Source organism: Tachysurus fulvidraco, chromosome 7 (genome assembly GCF_022655615.1).
Source record: "Tachysurus fulvidraco isolate hzauxx_2018 chromosome 7, HZAU_PFXX_2.0, whole genome shotgun sequence".
NCBI lineage: Eukaryota > Metazoa > Chordata > Actinopteri > Siluriformes > Bagridae > Tachysurus > Tachysurus fulvidraco.
The window spans coordinates 27,451,400-27,477,765 of record NC_062524.1 but is presented as its reverse complement, the minus strand read 5'-3'; the positions used below and the strand labels follow the sequence as shown (position 1 = coordinate 27,477,765).

The following is a 26,366-nucleotide window of genomic DNA, read 5'->3' as shown; positions in this document are numbered from 1 at the left end:
ATTTATTTATTTATTTATTTATTTATTTATTTGTTTGTTTGTTTGTTTGTTTGTTTGTTTGTTTGTTTGTTTGTTTGTTTATAATGAAGTACTTAATATTTAATATGTAATGTTGCACAATCAAGAGACTGTTACTTATTATTATGTTTCACAGAAGATTTTTTATCCATTTATTGTTATGTTGTTTATCTCTGTCTGTCTGTCTGTCTGTCTGTCTCTCTCTCTCTCTCTCTCTCTGTCTCTCTCTGTCACACACACACACTCTCTCTGTCTCTCTCTCTGTCTCTCTGTCTCTCTATGTCTCTATCTCTCTTTTTCTTTCTGTCTCTGTCTCTCTCTCTGCATCTCTCTCTGTCTCTCTCTTTCTATGTCTCTGTCTCTCTATGTCTCTATCTATGTCTCTCTCTCTCTGTCTATCTGTCTCTCTCTCTCTCTCTCTCCCTCCCTGTTTCTGTCTCTCTATGTCTCTATCACTCTTTTTCTTTCTGTCTCTGTCTCTCTCCGCATCTCTCTCTCTCTGTCTCTCTCTTTCTATGTCTCTGTCTCTCTATGTTTCTCTCTCTCTCTCTCTCTCTCTCTCCCTGTTTCTGTCTCTCTACGTCTCTATCTCTCTTTTTCTCTCTGTCTCTTTCTCTCTCTCTCTGCCTCTCTCTGTCTCTCTCTTTCTATGCCTCTGTCTCTCTATGTTCCTATCTCTGTCTCTCTCTCTCTCTCTCTCTCTCTCTCTCTCTCTCTCTCTCTCTCTCTCTCTCTATTTCATAACATAACAAATCTTATTAACAAACATATTATTTAGGACAAACAGTTCAACATAGGATCATAGAGATTAATATATGTGTATGTATATATTAATATATATATATGTATATATAGTCATAGTAATAATAGTTATTATCAGTTATAATTATAGTAACATTAACAAACAGGACTGTGTGTGTGTGTGTGTGTGTGTGTGTGTGTGTGTGTGTGTGTGTGTGTGTGTGTGTGTGTGTGTGTGTGTGTGTGTGTGTGTGCCTCTCACTGTCCCTCAGGTTGTGACAGACAGATACGTATTGTCCTGTTAAAATGCAGCTCTCCTACACCTCCCCCAGCAGGATGGGCAGTGTGTCAGTGTTGGGCAGGAGGGAGAACTGGGGGTGGGGTAATTGTCTAACTGACATTTTTTAAAAATGTATTTCACGTATATGATTTTACATTCTGTTAGGAAGTGCATCTCTGTCTCTACGGCGTTGTCGTTGCCCCGTGTGCACTCTATAGTGAGCCTGTGTGTGTGTGTGTGTGTGTGTGTGTGTGTGTGTGTGTGTGTGTGTGTGTGTGTGTGTTTGCGCTCTCTGCACTGTACTTTGTCAGTGTGGTTCTGTGTTGGTGTTCAGTCACTGTGCTCAGGTGTTCAGCTCCTGTGTTCTGTTGATTTAGGGCCAGATAGCACCGCATTCTAATAGGTGACGTAGTGTTGTTTTTGTAGCGTTATAATTTGTCGTGTTGTTCTTGTGTTCAGCTGCTCCTGTTGTAGATCAGTGTTAGTGTGTGTTAATGAGCTGAGGTTCAGGACCAGCGGGTGAGGAGACTCTTCTCTCTGCTCGGCTCTTGGCACCGCAGGGCTTTGTAGTGAGAGCTCCGTGGGTCACTGTGCTTAAGTTGAAGCCGATATTGGATTAAAGAATGGATTTACAGAATTGTGTGTGTATAATTTCCGCTGGGTTTCTGTCCCGTTGTGAGCGGCCCCCAGACCTCACTACCGTTTAGACGTAGAATCTCCTGTGTGTTTCTCTCTCAGCTCATCCACTGACGTTTCCTGTGGACTCATTTTCGGTCCTCAGTAATTGTCCTCATTACGCTGTTCTATTTTGTGTGTTCTTACGGTGAAGTGTGGTGTGTTTTTGTGTGGTGTCTTTTTTTGAAAGGTAGTTTTGGTTTTTTGAGGCTGACTGTCAGGACCCAGGTCTGTCAGTGCTGCTGCAGCAGGTCCAGGTTCTGCTGTAGACCCTGAGCACTGGGGGGACAGCAGGACCTCTGAGTCGTGTAGAGTGAGACCGGGTGCTGCCTCCACTGGTCTCGCTCCACGTTACTGAGGGAAGGATTGTGCTCTTTATGATTCCGCACTTGTTTATGCACATGCATCAGGTTTTACTCCTATACCGCTTTCAAGGACTTTATAGAATAAACCTTTGTGCCAAAAAAAAATCGAAAGCTTTTCGGAAATCTGTGAAGCAATCTTGTTTTGGTTAACATGCCGGTCAATTAGGGTGTATAGGGTCTCTCTCTCTCTCTCTCTCTCTCTCTCTCTCTCTCTCTCTCTCTCTCTCTCTCTCTGTCTCTCTTTGCCTCTCTCTTTCACTGCCTCTCTCTCTCTGTCTCTCGCTCTCTCTCTGTCTCTCTCTTTCACTGCCTCTCTGTCTCTCTCTGTCTCTCTCTGTCTCTCTCTTTCACTGCCTCTCTGTCTCTCTCTGTCTCTCTCTGTCTCTCTCTCTCTGTCTCTCTCTCTGTCTCTCTCTCTCTCTCTCTCTCTCTCTCTCTCTCTGTCTCTCTCTCTCTCTGTCTCTCTCTCTCTCTCTCTCTCTCTCTCTCTTTCACTGTCTCTCTCTCTTTCACTGTCTCTCTCTCTCTCTCTCTCTCTCTCTCTCTCTCTCTCTCTCTCTCTCTCTCTCTCTCTCTCTCTCTCCCTGTCTTGCTTTTCTGATTTCTCTGCCATGAAAGTGACTAAATCAAAAGTTTACCTCTGACTGTTACAAAACTTCTCTTCCTTCCATAAACGTTAAACAAACTTCTCGTCTCGTCGGAAAAAAAAAATCCACTTATTTCATTTGTCTTTGTCCTTGTCGATGAGCTGTTACTATGGAAACGATTAGGTATTAGCAGGAGAGCGTTAGTATAAACCTGTGGTTTACTAGACAGCTGCTGCTCCAGAAGATCTATCAACACCTCCTGTCCAATCACGGTCTAGCAGTCAAACGTCAGTCAATATTTTACACAAATGATGTTAAGCATTAAAAGAGGAAGTGATGTAAGTAAGGAGAATAAGAGCTAAGAATAAAAGATGTACATGTGCATCATGGAGGCCAAACCAGGATGTCTATGACGTTTTTCTGTGGCACTGAGCAGAGCTTCAGAGGAGCATTTTTAAAGGAACTTGGCTCCTACTGAGTTGCTGCAGATTTTCATCTCATTTGCAAATGGATGCTTGCAGATGCCAGTTAGCTGCAGGGCTAATTTAGTGCATGTTGCAGCATGGGGGGTTAAAAGCCTTAAGTGTTTAGTGGACGTCTTCAGCCTCTGTTTCTTTTTGCTTCTCATCAGATCTAATCTCAAACTGACAAGAAAAAATCCAACAATCAATAATGTGAAATCTTCTCATGTCCCTGAGCTCATGCTCACGAAATCCCGTCCAGCATTAACACTTATCTGTAAGTTCTCCATCTGACGGATCTCCGAGGGCTTCGGTGGTTTATTCAACACTTACAAATGTACGCTTGGGAATGAAAGGTTCCTTGTAGGTTCTTTAGGCGTTCTCGGGATAAATAATGTTCTTAGCTTCTAAAAAAAAAAAAAAAAAACCAGATTCTACTTTAAAATTTTCCTCAGAAGATTAACATTTATTTATTTATTTATTTATTTATTTATTTATTTATTTATTTATTTATTTATTAATGAAATTCCCATAAATATTTTAAACGCTTCAATACAGTCTACGGAACTCTCGGGCTTTGGTTCTTCACTGTTCTTCGATGGTTCTTCAAAAGATTTTTTCAATCAATCCTTGAAAAATGTTAAAAATAATCCTTCAAATACGGTACAACTCAGAACACTTCAGGTATAAATATATATTGGTAATTACTTTGATGGAACCTTTAAAAAAATCTATGTACAACCTTTAAATAAACAAACTTTAACTAAACCAGTTTGGGACTTGAAACTTTTCCTGTTAGAGACGAGAGATCGTTGTAGATTACACAAAGGGAAAAACAAAGAAGCTTTAAAATCGCACACAGAAATTCAATTCATGCAGCTAGGAAGCGTATAAATAAACGAAGCCCAGCTAGCAGTAACTTGGTCACGACTGATTTTGTTTACAGTAATTTACAAATTCGCCATTCGCCTCTTATCTTTATATGATGCTCTGCAGTGCTGTTTTCTCAAATCTGTCCTGTCCGGAGTTGTTAACCCTTCATATACAACCCCCAGGGGTATCATTAAGGGCCGTCCCTTTAGGTTTTTAGCTATGTGTATTGAACCCAGGGGCAGCAGCTGCACTGCATCGTCATAAACAGATCCAACAGATCACCATGTTACGTAACATGTTATTATAAGACAGGATGCATGCAGTAAACTCAAGAGTCACAAAGTCGACACTCTGTGTTCATATCATATCACTAAATGACACTGGTGTGAAAAAGTGTTGGCCCCCTTACTGATTTTTTTTTATTTTTTTGCACGTTTGTCACATTTTCATGCTTCAGATCATCAAGCAAATTTAAATATTAGTCAAAGATAACACAAGTAAACACAACATGCAGGGAAAACAAAATCCAAACCCGCATGGCCTTGTGTAAAAAAGTGTTTGCCCCCCTGTTAAAACATAACTGTGGTTTATCACACCTGAGTTTCATTTCTCTAGCCACACCCAGACCTGATTACTGCCACACCTGTTCACAATCAATAAGTAACTTAAATAAGACCTGAGTGACAAAGTGAAGTAGACTAAAAGGTCCTCAGGAGCTACACATCATGCCGAGATCCAAAGAAATAACATAAAGGCGCGTCTAAGATTTGCCAGAAAACATCTTGATGATGCCCAAGACTTAGGGAAAATACTCTGTGGACCGACTCTAAATGGCCAATCACTGACCACCACTGTTCCCAACAACCAATCACTGATCACATATGATGTAATTGTGTGTGAATCCTGTAAATAAACCATATATGTGGATTCCATTTTCTTCTAAGCGTCTTTCTTCAAGAAGCAAATTTTGCAATGCATATGATCACGATGCTGGAAATAATATGCAAATTGTGCCTTTCGTGACGTCATCTGTCGACGTCTAGCGTGTTTTTGAGCATGCATGAGCTTTTTTCCCCTGAAAACACTTGGCCCCATTGTACCAGTGATCCTCCTGTGCTCTCGTCCCTCTGGTGGTGTTGTGATGAAGTGCATGATTGGTGAGGCGCGTCACTAATTTGGGAGGAGAACCTGTTCACAAGGGTTACGCGCGTCCAGTGTGGAGAACGCGCTGAACACGAACCACTAACACCAGTGACAAACCTGACAGTGCGTCTGGCGCTAAAGAGCCCTCTACCTCAGATGACTCGACACGTGAATTAGTCTCAGCTTGAGAATTTGGACCTGGGAGAAGATTCCAGGATGTATTTAAAATCGCTGAAAGTGGCACTCGAGTGAATGAGGGTACGGGATGGATGGAAGGAGCGCGTTTCTCTCTCAGCTATGGAAAAAGAAAGTGTGCTGCGCTTTAAAATGAGCCTCGACGCCAGTGGAACACACGTGTAAACTTTTCTTTATGGAGTTTCAAAATGACATTGTCTAATCTGAACCAGAGTCATGAAGCGCTCAATTTGTCTTTCGCCGAGATTTCCAACAACAACAGCGGAAACGCGACGTGCGCCGGCACCGTGTTGGACGCGCAGGTCGTGTCGGTGGGAATCTTCCTGGCTGTCTTCATCCTGGCTGCGATCGTCGGGAACATTTTGGTTATCCTGTCCGTTTTGTGCAACAAACACCTGCAGACGGTGACCAACTTTTTTATAGTCAATTTAGCCATCGCGGATTTGCTCCTGAGCGTCGTGGTGTTGCCCTTCTCCGCGTCTCTGGAGGTGTTTGGATGTTGGGTGTTTGGACGCGTGTTTTGCAACATCTGGGCTGCTGTGGACGTGTTGTGCTGCACCGCGTCTATCCTCAGCCTGTGCATCATCTCCGTAGACCGATACATAGGAGTCAAACACTGCCTCAAATACCCAGCGATCATGACCGAACGCAAAGCCGGGGTCATCCTGGTGCTTGTCTGGGTCTCCTCGGTGGTCATCTCGGTGGGGCCGCTTTTAGGCTGGAAGGAACCTCCGCCGTCGGATGAGAGCATCTGCAGCATCACCGAGGAGCCTGGTTACGCGCTGTTCTCTTCGCTCTTCTCTTTCTACCTCCCTCTCATGGTCATCCTTGTCATGTACTTTCGGGTGTATGTCGTGGCTCGGAGGACCACTAAGAGCCTGGAAGCAGGAGTGAAGCGAGAAAGGAACAAATCCATGGAGGTGGTACTGCGGATCCACTGCCGGAGCTCACCGGATGACGCCGGCGCGAGCTCGAAAAGCAAGAACCATCCGCTGCGCAGCTCGCTCTCTGTGCGCCTTATGAAGTTCTCCAGAGAGAAAAAAGCTGCCAAAACTCTGGCCATCGTGGTCGGGATGTTCATTGTGTGTTGGCTCCCGTTTTTCTTCGTCTTGCCTCTAGGTAGGTGATGTTTCTGTGTGGAATTATTGTGTGGAATTATTGTGGAGTTCGGCGCGTAAAGGAAATAAAATACATTACAGGAGCAGCAAAGAATTAATTTGTATTAATTACATACGGTATTAGCTCCAAAAATCATCTTTATTTAATATAAAATTGTACAAAAACCCCTTGTAACTTTTAAACGGGGAGGTGGTGCATTTATTTTTACTTGTTTTTCATTTGTTGGATACCTTCTTTTCAAGTTCTGCCTTTTTGGGGACAGATAATTAAGTGCACATTCGTGCATCATTTTTACACCTGAACACTGGGTTTTATATTTCATTTTAATGTTTTTTTTAATGTTTTTTTTTAATGTTTTGTTTAAATGTTTTTATATATATATATATATATATATATATATATATATATATATATATATATATATATATATATATATATATTTGTATTTTTTGCTCTTTATATAATGTTTAAATGTTTATCTTAACAAGCACAGACTTTGCCTCTTTTTATTTTGAGCACTGGTATTTATTTATTTATTTATTTATTTATTTATTTATTTATTTATTTATTTATTTATTTATTTATTTATGCACGTTTTAAAGTAGCACAGATAATCACCAACACACTCCAACACACACTCTGAGCTTTTCTGCACACGCACGCATGCATTTTCCCCTCAACCTGTTTACTAAAAGCGCATGAACGCGTCCTGTGCAAACACACACTCTGCAAAATCTCCAGTGTTAAACATACAGATGAACAGCTAAAGACCGTAATCCACTCATTACACTTCAACTGAGTAAAATAAGCCCTAATTAAACACTGCAGATTTTCCAGGAGCATCAAACTGCGACAACATGTATACTGTAGAACTGCACGTCGGTTAAGGCATTGCGCATGCGCTTACCTGTTGACCTATTAAATACCTATAAATACTCAAAGCACATGCAAACCTTTAGGCACACTAAGATCACACGTGTAAGTTGTTTTCACAAAAATACTGTACGCAAGTTTTAAATCAAGAATTTTGGATGCTCCTGAACATCACTTAAGGAACATATTTAGAGCTTAAGGGCGCTGATGCACCGCTGAGCGAACACACCGGATGTTCCTCAGGGAACAAAATGTTCCTGTTTTTCTGTTTTTAAGTCTAAATAAATAAGAGAGAATGGGACCGAGTTTCAGAACAGTCGCATGAGCTTCACGTGCGATTCATCACGTAATCCATCACCTCGTGTTGGATTTGACTGCATTTTTATTCCTCACATGATTTATTATTTTAATGTAATGACATTTTTATTTACCTCTCTCACTATGCAAGGTGCATACACAGTTTACATCCGTTAAATGCTCTAAGTGCACTTGCCCTACTCAGAGATCCCATTAAGGATTTATGTAGAACACAGCAACAGTGTTTCCTTATTAATAAGCTCCATGTTTAGTATTTTTCAGAACCATTTTTGGATTTTTTGTGGAGCTAAGAACTTTTACAGGTCAAACAGGCCATAAGAATAAATTTAGAGTGTAGCATGAACAGTTAGATTCTAAAGACATGGTCTAGATATTAGGGTTCTTGTTATTAAGAAGATCAATAATGTGGAGATTGTACTGCACACATATGCAGCAGTTTTTAATCTTCTTTGTAAAAAAAAATGTGCTGCTTAGAAGCAAAGAACCCTTAACATTGCAAGGAACCCACTGAGAACAGAGCTTTTTTTAAAAAAGTAACTGAGAATCCTTAAATATCTAAAGAAACCTTGAGATCTTCTGGTAGGTCACGCATTAAGCTGTAGACCTGGGTAGATGTCCATGTCAAACATTTAAGCAGGGTCTGGTGTAAATGTGTATTCTCTCTGCAGCTCTTTCTCTACAGCTTTCTATTTTGTATTCACATGTGTTTTGAGAATTGATTGAAAGATTTATCGTGCGTACCAGAATAAATAGCCGAGCAGAAGTGGTCGACAGTTGTTTAGCTGGAGAACCGATGCTTAAATTCTCTGATTTATGAAAGGGATGAAGGAGGCTTTTAAGGGCCAAAGCTTTCACCATGTTGCATAACGAACAGTGTAACAATCAGTGCTAATTACAGTAAGGTAAGCCTGGCCATGATTTATCCCTCCATCCCTTATCTCATCCCTGAGTGAATTCTACATGGGGTTACTGTTAATTAATCAGGGCTAAAGGATTTCATGCGTCAGAAATGGAAATAATTTAAAGGGTGAAGGAACAAAAGGCAAGCTGCCATTCACATATTCAGCCACGGGTTCTATAATTAAACTCCGTTCACAATGGATATTATTTTAAAAAACATAGGCTAAATTGTGAGGCATGGTGGCTTAGCGGTTAGCATGTTAGCCTCACACCTTCAGGGTCGGGGGTTCGATTCCCACCTCCACCTTGTGTGTGTGGAGTTTGCATGTTCTCCCCGTGCCTCGGGGGTTTCCTCCGGGTACTCCGGTTTCCTCCCCCGGTCCACAGACATGCATGGTAGGTTGATTGGCATCTCTGGAAAATTGTCCGTAGTGTGTGAGTGTGTGAGTGAATGAGAGTGTGTGTGTGCCCTGTGATGGGTTGGCACTCCGTCCAGGGTGTATCCTGCCTCGATGCCCGATGACGCCTGAGATGGGCACAGGCTCCCCGTGACCCGAGAAGTTCGGATAAGAAAATGAGAGAGAGAGAGAGAGAGAGAGAGAGAGAGAGGCAGGATAAAAGTGTGGCTTGAAATTAAATCTGGTAAAAATATCTCTCAAAATTCTGAAGGAAATCGTCTTGATTAACAGTAATTGGCTGATGTTGCTAATATTTAGCTCTAACAAGATTATCAAAGTCCTGTGAATTCTTCTGAATCCATTTTAACTGAATTATGCTGCTCTTCGTTGGCCAGTGCAGCATTTCTCATATGCACACACATGCACGAACATAATTATGCCCAATGCCTCCTAGTATTTGAGTCTCGTTTCTTGCAGGCCCGGTCTGATAGAATCTGAGGGTGAGGTCTGAGCAAACAGTGTGGTAGAAATTCCACATTAATGCAGACTGGAGACTGTGCTAGCTAAATCTTTTCCACTGCCAGAGGTTTGCATGTTGCCGAAGGATATAAGCATGAGCTTTGCCAATAAATATGCCAACTATTCCCATCTGACCTGCTCTGTATTTTGCTGTAATCATGCTGAGTTGAAGAGGTCAGACAATAGAAACACACACACACACACACACACACACACACACGCACACACACACACACACACAGTCACACACACACTCTCACACACACACACACGCATGTGCACGCACACGCACACACGCGCACACCCACACACACACACACACACACACACACACACACACACACACACACACCAGCTGGAGGGAAAGAAAGAAGTGTGGAGGCTAAAATTAGCTGAATTCACTTACTTCCTTTTGTCTGAGAATTTTACGATATAAAGTGTATATATTTACATCTTCTGATTAAAAGATTTTTTTCAGTAAAACCTTTTTTTTTTTTTTTAAGGAAAGTATTGCTTAGGCTTAGGGCGGATCTTACAAACTACACTTAATATCCCTTAGATGCCACTGAGACTGAGATGCCACAGGACCCAAAGTAAAGGCTTCAGAGATAGACAATGAGATGCTCAGGATTGGTCAGGAATGTTTTTGGGAGTAATTGGGATTGGTCCAGACAGACTTTTGGATTGGACAGGATAAAGTGTGAAGTGTGGTGAAGCATATACATTATAAATTGTTGCATATATACAACTGTGAAATCCTTTCTTTGCATGTCCCAACTTTTAGAACATGGGGTCACTAAGCATGGTCAGCCGTGATACAGCACCCCTGTAGCAGGAAGGGTTTAAGGGCCTTACTCAAGAGCCTGGCACTAGCCAGTGGCAGCCTAGCAGTGCTAGGAAGAGTACCTTTGATTGCTCCATTTTATATGCAAGAGTGCTTGTGATTGGTGAATGTGTGGGCAGGGGTGAGTGGGATTGGTGAATGTGTGGGCAGGGGTGAGTGGGATTGGTGAATGTGTGGGCAGGGGTGAGTGGGATTGGTGAATTTGTGGGCAGGGGTGAGTGGGATTGGTGAATGTGTGGGCAGGGGTGAGTGGGATTGGTGAATTTGTGGGCAGGGGTTAGTGTGATTGGTGAATTTGTGGGCAGGGGTTAGTGTGATTGGTGAATTTGTGGGCAGGGGTGAGTGGGATTGGTGAATTTGTGGGCAGGGGTTAGTGTGATTGGTGAATGTGTGGGCAGTGGTGAGTGGGATTGGTGAATGTGTGGGCAGGGGTGAGTGTGATTGGTGAATTTGTGGGCAGGGGTGAGTGGGATTGGTGAATGTGTGGGCAGGGGTGAGTGTGATTGGTGAATTTGTGGGCAGGGGTGAGTGGGATTGGTGAATGTGTGGGCAGGGGTGAGTGGGATTGGTGAATTTGTGGGAAGGGGTTAGTGTGATTGGTGAATTTGTGGGCAGGGGTGAGTGGGATTGGTGAATTTGTGGGCAGGGGTGAGTGTGATTGGTGAATTTGTGGGCAGGGGTGAGTGGGATTGGTGAATTTGTGGGCAGAGGTGAGTGGGATTGGTGAATTTGTGGGCAGGGGTTAGTGGGATTGGTGAATGTGTGGGAAGGGGTTAGTGGGATTGGTGAATTTGTGGGAAGGGGTTAGTGTGATTGGTGAATGTGTGGGAAGGGGTGAGTGGGATTGGTGAATGTGTGGGAAGGGGTTAGTGTGATTGGTTAAATTTTGGGCAGGGGTGAGTGGGATTGGTGAATTTGTGGGCAGGGGTGAGTGTAATTGGTGAATTTGTGGGCAGGGGTGAGTGGGATTGGTGAATTTGTGGGCAGAGGTGAGTGGGATTGGTGAATTTGTGGGCAGGGGTTAGTGTGATTGGTGAATGTGTGGGCAGGGGTGAGTGGGATTGGTGAATGTGTGGGAAGAGGTTAGTGGGATTGGTGAATGTGTGGGCAGGGGTGAGTGGGATTGGTGAATGTGTGGGAAGGGGTTAGTGGGATTGGTGAATTTGTGGGCAGGGGTTAGTGTGATTGGTGAATGTGTGGGAAGGGGTGAGTGGGATTGGTGAATGTGTGGGAAGAGGTTAGTGGGATTGGTGAATGTGTGGGCAGGGGTGAGTGTGATTGGTGAATGTGTGGGCAGGGGTTAGTGTGATTGGTGAATGTGTGGGCAGGGGTGAGTGGGATTGGTGAATGTGTGGGAAGGGGTTAGTGGGATTGGTGAATGTGTGGGCAGGGGTGAGTGGGATTGGTGAATGTGTGGGAAGGGGTTAGTGGGATTGGTGAATTTGTGGGAAGGGGTTAGTGGGATTGGTGAATGTGTGGGAAGGGGTGAGTGGGATTGGTGAATGTATGGGAAGGGGTGAGTGGGATTGGTGAATGTGTGGGCAGGGGTGAGTGGGATTGGTGAATGTGTGGGCAGGGGTGAGTGGGATTGGTGAATGTGTGGGCAGGGGTTAGTGGGATTGGTGAATGTGTGGGCAGGGGTGAGTGGGATTGGTGAATTTGTGGGCAGGGGTGAGTGTGATTGGTGAATTTGTGGGCAGGGGTGAGTGTGATTGGTGAATGTGTGGGCAGGGGTGAGTGGGATTGGTGAATGTGTGGGAAGAGGTTAGTGGGATTGGTGAATGTGTGGGCAGGGGTGAGTGGGATTGGTGAATGTGTGGGAAGGGGTTAGTGGGATTGGTGAATTTGTGGGCAGGGGTTAGTGTGATTGGTGAATGTGTGGGAAGGGGTGAGTGGGATTGGTGAATGTGTGGGAAGAGGTTAGTGGGATTGGTGAATGTGTGGGCAGGGGTGAGTGGGATTGGTGAATGTGTGGGAAGGGGTTAGTGGGATTGGTGAATTTGTGGGAAGGGGTTAGTGGGATTGGTGAATGTGTGGGAAGGGGTGAGTGGGATTGGTGAATGTATGGGAAGGGGTGAGTGGGATTGGTGAATGTGTGGGCAGGGGTGAGTGGGATTGGTGAATGTGTGGGCAGGGGTGAGTGGGATTGGTGAATGTGTGGGCAGGGGTTAGTGGGATTGGTGAATGTGTGGGCAGGGGTGAGTGGGATTGGTGAATTTGTGGGCAGGGGTGAGTGTGATTGGTGAATTTGTGGGCAGGGGTGAGTGGGATTGGTGAATTTGTGGGCAGAGGTGAGTGGGATTGGTGAATTTGTGGGCAGGGGTTAGTGGGATTGGTGAATGTGTGGGCAGGGGTGAGTGGGATTGGTGAATGTGTGGGAAGGGGTTAGTGGGATTGGTGAATTTGTGGGCAGGGGTTAGTGTGATTGGTGAATGTGTGGGAAGGGGTGAGTGGGATTGGTGAATGTGTGGGAAGAGGTTAGTGGGATTGGTGAATGTGTGGGCAGGGGTGAGTGTGATTGGTGAATGTGTGGGCAGGGGTTAGTGTGATTGGTGAATGTGTGGGCAGGGGTGAGTGGGATTGGTGAATGTGTGGGAAGGGGTTAGTGGGATTGGTGAATGTGTGGGCAGGGGTTAGTGGGATTGGTGAATGTGTGGGCAGGGGTGAGTGGGATTGGTGAATGTGTGGGCAGGGGTTAGTGGGATTGGTGAATGTGTGGGCAGGGGTGAGTGGGATTGGTGAATGTGTGGGAAGGGGTTAGTGGGATTGGTGAATGTGTGGGCAGGGGTTAGTGGGATTGGTGAATGTGTGGGCAGGGGTTAGTGGGATTGGTGAATTTGTGGGCAGGGGTTAGTGGGATTGGATACCATTATCTGTGTGATTTGGTAGGATTGATCAAAAGTGTCTGCGAGAGCAGGTGGGCTTGGTTAGAAGGGCTTGGTTAAAATTCCTTCAGGAGTAAACGCACTTGTCGACTGTACACTGAAAACCAGACCAGACGTTCCTGTTTTATCTTAGTCTGTAACTAACTGTCAAACTTCCGAACTTTAGGATTCTAAATGAAACATTTTTAAAGGTGTTGAGGTTTTCTTCGGAGCTCCACGAAGGTCCTCTGTGTTTTGTATTGTTTTGAAAATTAAAATCCTTTCCTGAAAATCTCCTAAAACACATAAATATTTATTTTCCCCAATAGCTACCAGAGGACACAGCAAACTACTGGTAAAATTATTGAGATGTTTCAGAGATCTAGAGAAAAGCTCAAAGCTGCTGCTCTCAAACTCTATAAGCTTAAAGGGTGCTTCAGTTACAAGAGTGTCTTCCCTTTTAGTGAGCTTTTCAATTAAAGCCCCTTCAGGAAGCCAATATCCCGCGAGGAACCTTTAAGTGTGGTTCTTTTGGGAAAAAACACATAAATGCTGCATTGCAAAACTTAAAAATAAAAAATAATTAAAATGTTTAAAAGCTATATATAAGCAAAGTTTCATATTTTAATAAGAATACAAAAACCAATAAATTCCAATCTGAGGCATGATATATTCCATCTAGTATATTTTTAATATATGTGGGCGTGGCCTATTACTTCAGTGAACATTCCTGATTGATAGCATCAGCCTGAGAGACTAACTGCTAACAAGACTAGCTTCCTTATTACTTTAGCTGGTAAAAACGTTTACTTGTTAGCTTAGCTTTCACATCTAGGTCAAATTTTACTCAGCAGACTAGCATTCTGTTGTCTTCTGCATTTATTTGCAAACGTTGTATTTTATTACTAGATATTCGTTAGATTTATCGCTAGTTATTGCCTTGCTATCTTAGCTAGCACTGAATAGACAAGCCTTTGTTCATTTTCGGTCTCACTTGTTTTGTTTTATTTGTTATGTTAGCTTTTTCCTACTGGTTAACTTACATTTAGTTGATAGTTTTTGTTTTGCTCCCTTGTTTAGCTTTTATTCTGTAATTGTTTGTTACTCGCTTGATTAGCTTTCACTTTAAAATCTTTCGGACATCTCACTCGGTTTGCTTGCGTTCTCGGTTTCCTTTCGTTAGGCTAGCTTCTGGTCAGTAGGTTTTAGTTTGCTGGGTTAGTTTTCACCTATTGTACTTAGCCAGCTATTACTTGCTATTTCGCTTCACTTGCTAGGTTTTATCATTCACAACTGTAAAGTTTTGATGAAAGATGCGTCGACGAATCTTACATAAGCTTCCAAAAATATATAACTCCGCCCACTTTATGTTAAAAGAAAAGAAATTCCAGTGACCTGCATGTAGACTTTGGGTAAGCAGCCAATTCCTGTGTATACTTTGGACCACAGACTGTAAGAACAACATTAACCTTGATTAGACGTAATCAGATATTTGTGGTTCACTGGGAAGTAAAACAATTTGTTGATTGTTTGTATCTGACTGTGTTCTGTGTCCTGAATCATCAGCTAATGTTATGTTTAAGCAATGTGTTAATATTCTGGTCTATACTTAAAATGCAGAACAATCCAGCTGCTACAGGCCAAAATAAAGCTTCCGTCCAATAGGCCCTGGGATGCCATGCTGATATTTTATTACAGACTCATAACTGTATTTTGTGAGTAATGTGTTTTTATTTTCCCATACCACTGAGAACACCCCACTGTGAAGGAGAATTTATAAAAAATATCATGCCAAGGGAAATAATTAAATCAGGCCAAGGCCAAACTTAGCTTAAGGCTATTTGTCTACATTTAGGATGTTTCTAAAAATACATGTGAAATGTAACATGTCCATATTTCTGTAGTAGGACAAATGGAAGGAGCTCAGCAGCTTTAACAGTATCATTGCTTCATATTTACTTCAAACGATGTCTGCGCTTTTTATTGTATTGTTTACCTCAGAGATAGAAAATAGATTAGCAAGGGAAATTATCACAGAAATCACGAGGGTAATATTTCTTACTAAAACAAATATAAAGCAAATATAAGATCAAGAAGTAGAATTTTTAAATATTTTACTGATTTCCAATCTGTGATTTTCAGATAAAACATTTTCAAGCATGAAATGAAAAAAAAGAAAGAAATGAAAATAAAATAAAAAATAAAATAAAGGCTAGAAATTAATTATATTTAATTAATTATATTTTAAATTTATTATAAATTAATTTGCCCTATAAATTAATATATATACTCAAAAACATATGAGCATTTTTATTGAATTTTACAAACTGTTGCTGTTTGCCTCATTTATTTATTTATTTATTTGTTTGTTTGTTTGTTTGTTTGTTTATTTTACAATCAATTTTTTACTAATTTTCCATACAGTGGATTTTTTATGTAATTGTCAGGATTTGGTGTTCTTCCCTAAAGTATCCATAAAAGTGTGGATAAGACCTGAGTGTTCCTGACTTATCCCTCATTAGGTTTTCCGTTTTAAATGTTGTCATAGTTCACATTATTCAAGTTTATAAGTTTTATTTATCATGGCTCATCTCGTACAGCCGGTGTATAATTTCACAGGATTCCTATCACTTGTAGCTCAGGAGTATCAAATCAGAAGAGTGAGCTGAAAACGCGTGTTGAGGAATGCGATAGTGTGAACATACTCCTAATAAGAAAACAGAACCTTTTGTTCATGTGTCTGCCGAGGTGACGGATCTTGATTTATGGGAACCGAGATGAGGTCATAATATTTCTAACTAAACACGAACTCACCAGAGATGGGGTTCGTTCACTTCAACACTCGGTAAAGGGAGTAAAAGCAAACGCATGATTCTTACACTGCTAATGACGCCACTGTTCCATCTCCGACACCGGATATACGTTTCGGATATACGTTTCGATCTTTTGTCTGATCGTTTAAAGACGTCAAAATGTACAGCATTCGTTTACACATACGTATGTCATGTTTGAGCTCGTTAGTGGTAATCATATGTATGACGTTCTAGTGCCTGTAGCTTCTGATATTCTTCAACACAGATTCCCATCCTTGCTCCTGGATAACCCTATGTTTAGTGTTGCATAGCAACCAAAACCCATACAGCTGGAGCTTTGATAAGGTGCCAAAAGTTTTGGTAATTTGTTCATTTCCGACACTTTTAGATCATCATCCTGAGACTAGCTAAGAGCTTTGAAGGAAGAACCTGACGGAAAATACACCTTCATTAAAGCCTTTATTGTTGCCCCGTGATCAAAGAGATAAGACAGAAGCAGTGCTACAGTGTGATTTTAATAACAGCCCTACTGGGGCATTTATAAACCCGGCCACTGATAGGTAGCGACCCTGACCTCTTGTATAGTCAGAATGGCTGCATGGCGTCCGAAGGCTGGCAGATCTGACAACTGTTTTATGTGATAGTGTGACACGGCAGTTCCCTTACTCCCTACATACAGGGCACAAGGCCAGCTGGTGATAAGGCAGCCTGCCAAAGTGCACCATGTTTGTGTGTGTGTATGTGTCCGAGAGCGAGGAACGAACAGAAACATGAAAGGACGAGTGAGAATGAAAGTTCCCAGGTGAAAGCTGAGAAAACGTAAAGCAGATCCAAGTCAAATGAGCATTTTATTATCATATTTTACTCCTATGGGGCTTTGTCAAATCTTATTAGCCTAACAGAAAAAAAACAGTCAAAATAATACAAATGTAATATTACCTAATAGAACCCATATTAATCACAGAAGGATCACAGACTCTCACATCTTCAGGAAGGAGGCACAGTCTTAAAGTCGTGGCCTAATGGTTACAGGGTCTGACTCCTAACCCTAAGGTTGTGGGTTCAAGTCTCGGGCTGGCCACGACTGAGGTGCCCTTGAGCAAGGCACCGAACGACCCCCAACTGTTCCCCGGGCACCACAGCATAAATGGCTGCCCACTGCTCCGGGTGTGTGTTTATGGTGTGTGTGTGTGTTCACTGCTGTGTGTGTGTGCACTTTGTATGGGTTAAATGCAGAGAACGAATTCTGAGTATGGCTCACCATACTTAGCCGTATGTCACGTCACTCTCACTTCAGCTCAGCTCGGCAAACCAGACAAACTGAGTCTAATATCAAGCCCCAGTTTCTCTTAATTCTCTTATTAACCAGCCATGTAAACTGTGTAAAGTATGTACTGTAAAGTGTCATTTGAAGCAGATCCGATGACAGTAAGTTTATCGTTGGACCGAGGACCTGTTTCAATTAAACAATCCCTCTCTCTCTCTCTCTCTTTCCACCCCAGGATCTTTCTTCCCTGCCCTGAAACCTTCAGACATGGTGTTTAAAGTCATCTTCTGGCTTGGTTACTTTAACAGCTGCATCAACCCGGTCATCTATCCCTGCTCTAGTAAAGAATTCCAGCGCGCCTTCACCCGCCTTCTCCGCTGCCAGTGTCACCGTCGACGCCGCAGCTTACGCCGCTTCTACGACCAGCGATGGCGTACAGCCCTCAGGGCCCCAGCCAGAGACTTGCGGGGTGACTATCAGCCAGGTTTCTCCCTCCATGATTCTTGCAGCAGCTCGATTTTCTCATGTCGGAGCAAAAGTCGCTCCCTGAACCTGAAAAGCTGGAGCTTCTTCCCTCCTTTGCAGAAGTCTTCCTTCCAGCTGAAGGAGAAGATGAACAACTTGTCTAACAAGATCAAGAACGGTGCAGGGAAGAGTTCGAAGCCATCGTTCGATAGGACCGAGATCGATACAGTGTCCATGGGGATCTACGGCGAGTGCAGCGAGCCAAGCGGGTATCAGATATACGATCTGACGGAATGTTACGGCTTGAAGGAGACAGACATCTAAAACAGAGGCGAGTTGCTCGCAGACAGACATGTGAAACGGGCATCTCGACAAAAGCACACTCTTTTAAGAGATACAGTACAACTCAAGACCAGACAAGTAAATGTTTTGGTTTTAATCTAAAAGAAGAAGAAGAAGGACAGCCATTTATTTTCACAGGGGTAATTTAAGCATTTGACTTTCAGAAGTGAACACAGAAGGTGTTTTAAAGTAAAACTACTGCTTTACTTTCTAGACACAACAAAGTGCCATCATGTGGCATCTAAACAGACTGCACCTTCTGTACATCCATGTGGCCTTTCAATACACTCCTTTAAAGTCACCCAAAACTTTAATAAAATGTTATCGTTATCGAATAAAAAAAAGTAATCGGTTAATCGTACCCTGCTAACTTCCTTGTTTTTTTTTCCCCCACAAAAGACAATATTTAGGGGAGTTTATACTTATAATTAAACCTTAACCAAAAATAATGAATAATCTGACCAAGAACTCGAGATCATGAGGAAGTCAAAAGTAACGCAGCATGTCGAGGATGTTATGGAGAAACAGCAGAACCTCGTCAGTCCGACCTCAGGCTGATACGAGCACTAACACCGGAGACTCCTTCCGTAAAACACTTGCAGAATTGTTTTAGACCAATGGCTGCAAAACACAGTGAAATTTAAGATGTCTAATTTTTTTCCCTAATGAGAAATTGTCTTTCTTTTGTTCGGTTCCTGGTTGAGATGAAGGAGAAATTAGTCTGAATTCTGGTTCCTTGTTTTATCGGATCTCAGGTGCATGCAATTAGCCACCGGTCGCTAGCTTTTCTTGTATATAAATAAATTTGAATAAACTAATTAGCAAATTTAATGTTGACGCACAGCAGGTACAGATTATGATGAAATTTCAGTCTAGTTTTCGATCTTTAATTAGATGTTTTGACCATCTAGGGATCAAAACGGGTTTATTCCGTGTTGCTAAATAAACGCACATATACGAAGTTCGTGCATGACGACGGACTTTAACCACTAAAACCGGACTAAATTAGCAACCGGAATAAAAGTCTAAGAAACCACTGCAGGGAAATGTTTAGACCAGAGAAATTTCATTTGAACCCATTTCCTAAAGTTTGGGGTGACTTTAAAAGACGATCTCGATCTGATTACCACTAACGAGCTCCTTCTTGATGCCAGAGTTCGGAGATATTCTCTGAATCCGAAGTCCTAGATACAGGGAGCTACCTACAACTGTGAGATATCTGAGGAACCAGGAATCCCATGGTACCGCTTGCTATTTATGTACTGACTTGCCAAGATGTACTGTGGCGTTTACGTATGTAGAGTGCTTATGGTTTAACCCGAACGGATTATTATTATTATTATTATTATTTAAAACGGAACACAGAAGGCACTACGTCTATACACGGATCTTTTGACCGTTTATTTGGTTCGAAATGGAAGTTTTCCTTGCAACCAAGCAACAACTGCATAAGAACTTTTCCTTTTGATTCTTAAAACCTGCTCTGAATTCATTTGTATTTGCAGATGTGATGTCCATCGATGTCTGATGTAACACTAAAAATAAATCGGATAGAAATTAAATCGTGTATGTATTTGATTTCATCTTTGCTTATTGACTTCAGTCCGTCCTTCTGGCGCCTCTGAACTGCAGGGTTTTAGGAAGAAAAAAAAAACCTATTGCAGTGAGTTACAGTAAGTGAAGGTCTGGGATCACGATCCATCTGTCTATGCCAAGCAATGACACATGGGACATACCAGACGTACGCTGATTTTAACCGCCGTGATGTTGTAACCTAATCCAAGCCTGATGTCAATTTATTTTATCTCGAGTGGGAGTCGGTTTTGCTTTTTAAGTGTTACCTAAAAAAGTAACCGCAAGATTCTTGTGAACAAACATCTCGTGTTTAAGGCAGCGACGTGGTCACATTTTGACGGATGTGATCCTCTTGGATCAGAAACCGACCCGGGATCAGGTGGAGGTGTCGAGGAAAAAGCATGTTAACTGAGGAAAAGGAAATAATCACATAAACTGTTCCCTGATGTTCACTGACATGTCGTCACCTTATGTTCTACTGGTACAGAGTTCTGCGAATTAGCTCGAGCTAGGGGGAAAGGAACGGAACGCCTGTTGGTGCAAATCATCATAAAGACTTCCTGTTTGGAAAGCGGGAACATGGCATGCTGTAATAGCAAGAACGGGGGCGAGAACATTGCACTTCCACTAGCTGTGAAGACATCTGAACATTTTATACAGAACTAACCATCTTTCTCTCTCTCTCAGCTTGATCTTTGAGATTGGGAGTGAGAGGGAGCGAGGGAAGATGGGGAGAAGGAGAGAGGGAGAGATAGAAAAAAAGAGAGGAAGAGAGAGAGAGAGGAGAGAGAGAGGAAGAGAGAGAGAGAGAGGAGAGTGAGAGAGATGAGAGAGATAGAGAAAAAAATGAGAAAAAAAAGAGAGGAAGATAGAGGAGAGATAGAAAAAAAGAGGAGGAAACAAAAGAGAGGAAGATAGCGAGGAGAGAGAGATGAGAGAGAGAGAGAGAGAGAGAGAGGAAGAGAAAGATGAGAGAGCAGAGAGTAGAGAAAAAAAGAGAGGAGAGAGAGAGAGAGAGAGAGAGAGAGAGAGAGAGAAAAAAGAGAGACAAAAAAGAGAGAGGAAGAGAGAGAGAGCAGAAAAAAAGAGAGAAAAAAGAGAGGAAGAGAGAGAGAGAGAGAGAGAGAGCGAGAGAGAGAGAGAGAGAGAGAGAAGAGAGAAAAAAGAGAGGAAGAGAGAGAGAGAGAAAAAAAGAGAGAAAAAACGAGAGGAAGAGAGGAGAGAGAGAGACGAGAGAGAGAGAGAGAGAGAGAGAGAAGAAGAGAGAGAGAGAGAAAAAAGAGAGAAAAAAAAGAGAGAAGAGGAGAGAGAGAGAGAGAGAGAGAGAGAGAGAGAGAGAGAGAGAGAGAGAGAAAAAAGGGAGAAGAGAGAAGAGAGAGAGGAGAGAGAGAGGAGAGAGAAGAGAGAGAGAAAAAGAGAGAAAAAAAGAGGAGCGAGAGAGAGAGAGAGAGAGAGAGATAGAGATAGGGCGAAGAAAAAAAGCGTCAAACAAGCGACAATATAGAAAGAGAGTATCTCCACCCCCGCAACACTCTCTCATCTCTATCTCTCTATATCTCTCCTCCTCTATATCTCTCTCTATCACTCTCCAACACTCTTCATCTATCTATCCAACCCTCTCTCTCTCTCTCTCTCTCTCACAACTCTCTCTTCATCTCTCTCTCTCTCCAACACTCTTCATCTCTCTCTCTCTCTCTCTCTCTCTCCAACACTCTTCATCTCTCTCTCTCTCTCTCTCTCTCACACACACACACAACACTCTCTTCATCTCTTTCTATCTCTCTCTCCTCCTCCTCCGTCCTAGACTCTTCGGTGCCAGTCCTCTGTCCGGTACATCAAACTCCAGACTAATTATATAATGCAAACATGTCCATATTCCACATTTCTATTTTTACAGCACTTTTTTTTTTCACTCTTGTGTGCATTTTTTTGAGCCTGCATGTGACACTGACTTTGTGTAATCACTTATTCTTAATCAAGCAATAACAGCAGCCGGCTGTGCGAGATGATTAAATTGACGAGGCGTACGGGAGAGAATAAGGATCGGCAGGATTATGCCGAAGTAAACCAAAATAAATGAGTAACTGTTGATTTATTATTTAAATCCACACAGATTTCTTCATTATTATTGACTTACAGAATTCGTACACAGATTTATTTATACATCTTTATGCATCTTTAATAATGTGCTGGAAGGGCAGAGCGACTTAAAGGGTTGTTCATTTAATGTAAAAGAGCAAAAAGTGTATTATCTGATAAATAAATAAATAAATACATACATACATACATACGTACATAACATTAGCTTTGAATTATAAATAAAAAAGCAGACTAGACTCAATCTCTTCAACAGCAAACACAAACACTGCATGGGAAAATATTTAAAACCTGAAGATAAATTACAAAAAAAAAAAAAAAAGATTTATTAAAGGGATTTGCTGAGAAAATAGACAATAAAGACAGAGAAATTGTTAAAGCAAAATATATGATAGCATGTAAAAGAAGAAATGTTGTATAAACAGAGATTTTTATATATTCACGATGATGAAGGATAATTAAAATAAAAATACATGAAAAAAAATTCCCTTTCCTCTAATACAATAAATTTTGCATCATTAAAATGTGTCAATTCAGCAAAATATTTTATTCTAAGCATTAATCTATACATGGATATTTAACGTAAGCATGATTCTTTCTTTGAGACTATCCTAAGCTTGATCGGTCCACAAAGTCATCTATACGGGTCCAGCATCGGTCTGTAGAATTGTAGTTCAGCGGTGAGGTAGTGAGGTTTAAATCCTAGCCACTCGCTATCGGGTCCTTTGGTAAGGTATTTATTCTTAAGATGTGACAGAATCTGCCAAATGAACACATGCAACTTCCGAACTGTAGGTGGAACCATAACTGACTTATTGTTTCTCTGTGCGCTCATTTATATCCTTCCTAGAATGAGAGAGGTCCATGCTTGGGACTGATCCAGGCAGACATATCCTGCAGCCCAAGATCATTAGGAAAGCCCTACGGAAAGACCTGTTGAAGAAACCGTATAGGAAAGGATTAAGGGATGAGTTCACATACCCCAACCAGAGGAACACATCCCATATCACACTGGTTGTTCTGTACTCAATAAAAGGGTCCACGATGTTCACGGTGAAGAAAGGCAACCAGAAGAGCAGGAAGACACCTATAATGATACCGAGGGTTTTCGCTGCCTTCCTCTCCCTCCTCAAGTAGTTGCGGTGCTTTTGCTTCTTGCTAGCGCTCTTGCCCGCACCGGTTGCCATCTGAGCTTCTAAAGCACTTATCTGCATGGCTTGTCGTTTGGCTGCTTTGTAAATCTTCCAGTAAGCAACAAGCATCGTGGCCATAGGAAGGTAAAATGCCACTAGTGATGCTATGATGGCATAGACACGGTTTACGAGAAGGATGCATACATTCCCAGGCAAGGGTACATCCACACCAAGAGTGTGTAGCCCCAGGAGGATGGGACCAAAGGAGATGAGCAGTGGAACAGCCCAGCATATGACAATTAGCAGAATCACACGACTCCGGGACATTTTGAAGGAATAGACTAGCGGGTTACAGACAGCGTAGTATCGGTCAAACGCGATGCAACTCAAATGGAAGATGGATGCAGTGCAGAGCATAACATCGAGGCTGGAATGCAGCTGACAGAATGTCTTCCCAAAGTTCCAGCAGCCTTCGACGGTTCGCACCATGCTGTAAGGCATGACCACCAAGCCCACCAGGAAGTCAGCTACTGCCAGAGACATGACAAAGGAGTTTGTGTGAGAGCGGAGCTGTTTGAAATAAGCAATAGCCAGCACCACTAAAAAGTTTCCAACCACTGTACAGAAAATTCCAACGATTATGAAGCTGTACAGAGCTACTCGAAGACTTGGGCTCCTTGCTTTGGCACACGTTTCCAAATCACCGACAAATGACTCATTACCGCCGTCCATCCACGCTGAGCCGTTCGCCATGGTGTTAGGTAAGATCTGAATTTTAGAAACGAGAAACAATAAACATAAGCAGCGAGTTAGCATCATTTCATCAGAGAAATACAGGCCACATTTTTAAATCCTCAATAGTATTTAAATGTTCCCTTTGGCCATGGTTGGCTGTATTTTCTTCTAGTATGCCCGGTTCGTTTTAGGCTATGCCACTCCCAATGTCTGATTTATTTGCTACTAATCTTGGCAATAATCTGTTCTGTGAAAGAAAGCAGACATTTGGAAGTTTACACAGGGTGACACAAGCCTCCAAAAAATGAGGGATCTGTGCAATATCTGATTATGGCAGGCTCAAAACAACCAAACAAATGTCACTCAGCCACTCTGGTATTCTTGCAGCGCAATGCCTTTCAAGCCGGTGATGTGCCAGAACCAACACATAAAACTCTTCATTTAACCTCTTTCAAGGACTGAATGGAGCTCCTGCAAACAGCCAAAGTGAAACCATCTGGAATATTCCAAAGGGAATGATCAACAACTGTAACGTTATCTCTGACTCAACTCCATGCTAATTTGTCCCAACGAATGAGTGATAAGAGAACGCTAACGATATTACATCATCAGTGGGCGTAAACAATTTTAAAAGAATCATTCCTCATGAACAGGGTTGCCAGGTCTCAGACCAAATACTGTACTATTCAAAATACATAGTATTCAATTCAATTCAATTCAAGTTTATTTGTATAGTGCTTTTTACAATAGACATTGTCTCAAAGCAGCTTTACAGAACATGAACATAGAGCAGAAGGTAAACATAATTAATGATAAAGGAAATAACGAATAATAAAAGAAATAAGAATTAACAGAATAAAAATTCTAGATTATTATTGCTAGATGTATAGCAAAGACCTGGTGAATCACTGGTGGAAAAATAAAGTGTACTCTTATTTCTTTTTCAGCTGGTCAGAATAGTGGGTAATATTTATCAGCTACTAAGTCATTTTCCAACAATTAATTACTTGATTAAAAGAATCAACAAATAATTTTCTTGCCTTTAATACACTGTAACATTAGCATTTAATATATTCATTCAGAAACCGAATGACCGACTGGTGAAGATCGTCTACCGGTTTAATTCAACTAGATTTCTGAACTAGTAGCTGGTCAGATTTGGGTGGATTATTTTTCAGCAGCGATTAGAGATTTTAGCCAAAATTAGCAAACAAGGGGTCGAAATGTATCGTATTGTAAAAGTGCTGATCGAATATAAATGAATCATTAAATCGATGAACGAATGAGCCAGTAATGATTCATGATTATGTCGCTCAGTGAACCAAACATGATTAAAGCTTATTGTCAGCGAGGTTTGACTAAAAGAACTCAAATTCTAATATTGTGTCAGTTTCATTCCATCGTTGATCGACTTCCTGATCAGAAGGTATTTGATCGACAGGCTGATCCGTCTGATCCGTTTGCTTAAACGGTTCCTGTCGAGAACTTTGTTTTCAGAAAGAAACGATCTACAGGAAACTACTGTAGCGTGACGTTAGGTAACCGAGATGAACCTCTGCTGTAAACCTTTACTCCAAAATGTCTTGTTCTTGTGTGTTTAGATCGCATGGAAAACAAAATAGAAATACTCGTTATAAACTGCATATCGTCGCTGTCAGGCGGAATCCTGTATTTTATCTACAATGCACAGGGTTTAGTCCGTGTTCCAATGGATTGTCTTGCGCTAAATTCCTGTCCTCAGACGAGCACCAGGACTAGCGGGGGTCAAGATTTTTTTCTTTGAGCCCAGTGTTATGAAGACATTTACCTCAGAAGACGTGTCTATTCGTTGCGACTCTTCTTGAGGAGAAATATGCCGCGAATCTCCCGCGGAGTGAAGAAGAGGTGGACAGTTGAAATGTCCAATGAAGTTAAGAGATTTGCGCTCAAGCTATTTTCAAGATTTTAGATTGGTTAATAACTTGTAAAAAAAATAACAGACCCACGTGGGGACGGACCGATAGCATCGATATGTGAAAAAATATGAAATTGACAAAATTTGAAGATAGGAGGTTTCCGCGCGACAGCGACGATATGTGAGTAAGTCCACAGTCTCCTGTACAAGCTAGCTCAGGATAGTTTATCAGTCATGTTCAATATCCCATTCATTACAACTAAAGAAAGTGTTTAAAATGAGCTCAGCCAGTCGACTGCTTCTTATCATCCCTAAAGCTTTCAATGAGACAATAAATGAGCGCCGTTGCCATGTTCCGATTGACTGGGTCGTATTTATTTTTGCGAATTTGAGTGTTCGGGGAATTCAGACAAATCCACAAGGCTGGTCTGTGATTCAGCCCGTGACAGACACCAGTAAACAACATCTGGGAGAGAATATAACTAGGTGGGAGGGAAGGATGGAGAGAGGAGGGGCATGTAAATGGTTTTAGTTCATTAAGAATTGAAATTTAATGACTACCGCTGGGAGGAACGAATGTTGTGCTGACACAAAATAGTCACACACAAAAAAAACAACTCACGGATGTCCATAAAATTTAGATGACGATCATTCTGAACTAATGCAGGATAAGTTAATATCACACACACAAACTTTCTCTATAGTTATACACTAAACATGCCTTTATAGGAGAAACTTATTACAATTACATAACGTATAAGTTATACAAGTTATAACTTAGAACAATTACAATTCTTTTATTTTTTGGTTTGTTTTTTGTTTTAGGGTTTGTAAAAAAGGGGTTGTGACACTCCAGCAGTTCAAAGACTTTT

General features: G+C 41.8%; 2 protein-coding genes across 2 annotated transcripts; one reads left to right on the top strand and one right to left on the bottom strand.

Moving 5' to 3' along the window:
- Positions 1 to 5,138: 5,138 nt before the first annotated feature.
- On the top strand, positions 5,139 to 19,622 carry adra1d (adrenoceptor alpha 1D). The gene is made up of 2 exons (XM_027158107.2): positions 5,139 to 6,457; positions 17,489 to 19,622. Exons 1-2 carry the CDS (start codon positions 5,527 to 5,529, stop codon positions 18,040 to 18,042), a joined length of 1,485 nt encoding a protein of 494 aa, XP_027013908.1. The 5' UTR covers positions 5,139 to 5,526; the 3' UTR covers positions 18,043 to 19,622.
- A 1,763-nt stretch (positions 19,623 to 21,385) lies between these two features.
- On the bottom strand, positions 21,386 to 24,392 carry LOC113650066 (trace amine-associated receptor 1). The gene has a single exon (XM_027158108.2). The coding sequence runs from the start codon at positions 23,682 to 23,684 to the stop codon at positions 22,545 to 22,547; it is 1,140 nt and encodes a 379-aa protein (XP_027013909.1). The 5' UTR covers positions 23,685 to 24,392; the 3' UTR covers positions 21,386 to 22,544.
- Between the last annotated feature and the right edge of the window lie 1,974 nt (positions 24,393 to 26,366).

Bases quoted from the DNA above. Each gene is read 5' to 3' on its own strand.
- adra1d (XM_027158107.2), top strand. From the start codon at position 5,527: ATGACATTGTCTAATCTGAACCAGAGTCATGAAGCGCTCAATTTGTCT. The intron at 6,458-17,488 runs GTAGGTGATGTT...TTTCCACCCCAG, and splicing joins TTTCTTCGTCTTGCCTCTAG to GATCTTTCTTCCCTGCCCTG.
- LOC113650066 (XM_027158108.2), bottom strand. From the start codon at position 23,684: ATGATGCTAACTCGCTGCTTATGTTTATTGTTTCTCGTTTCTAAAATT.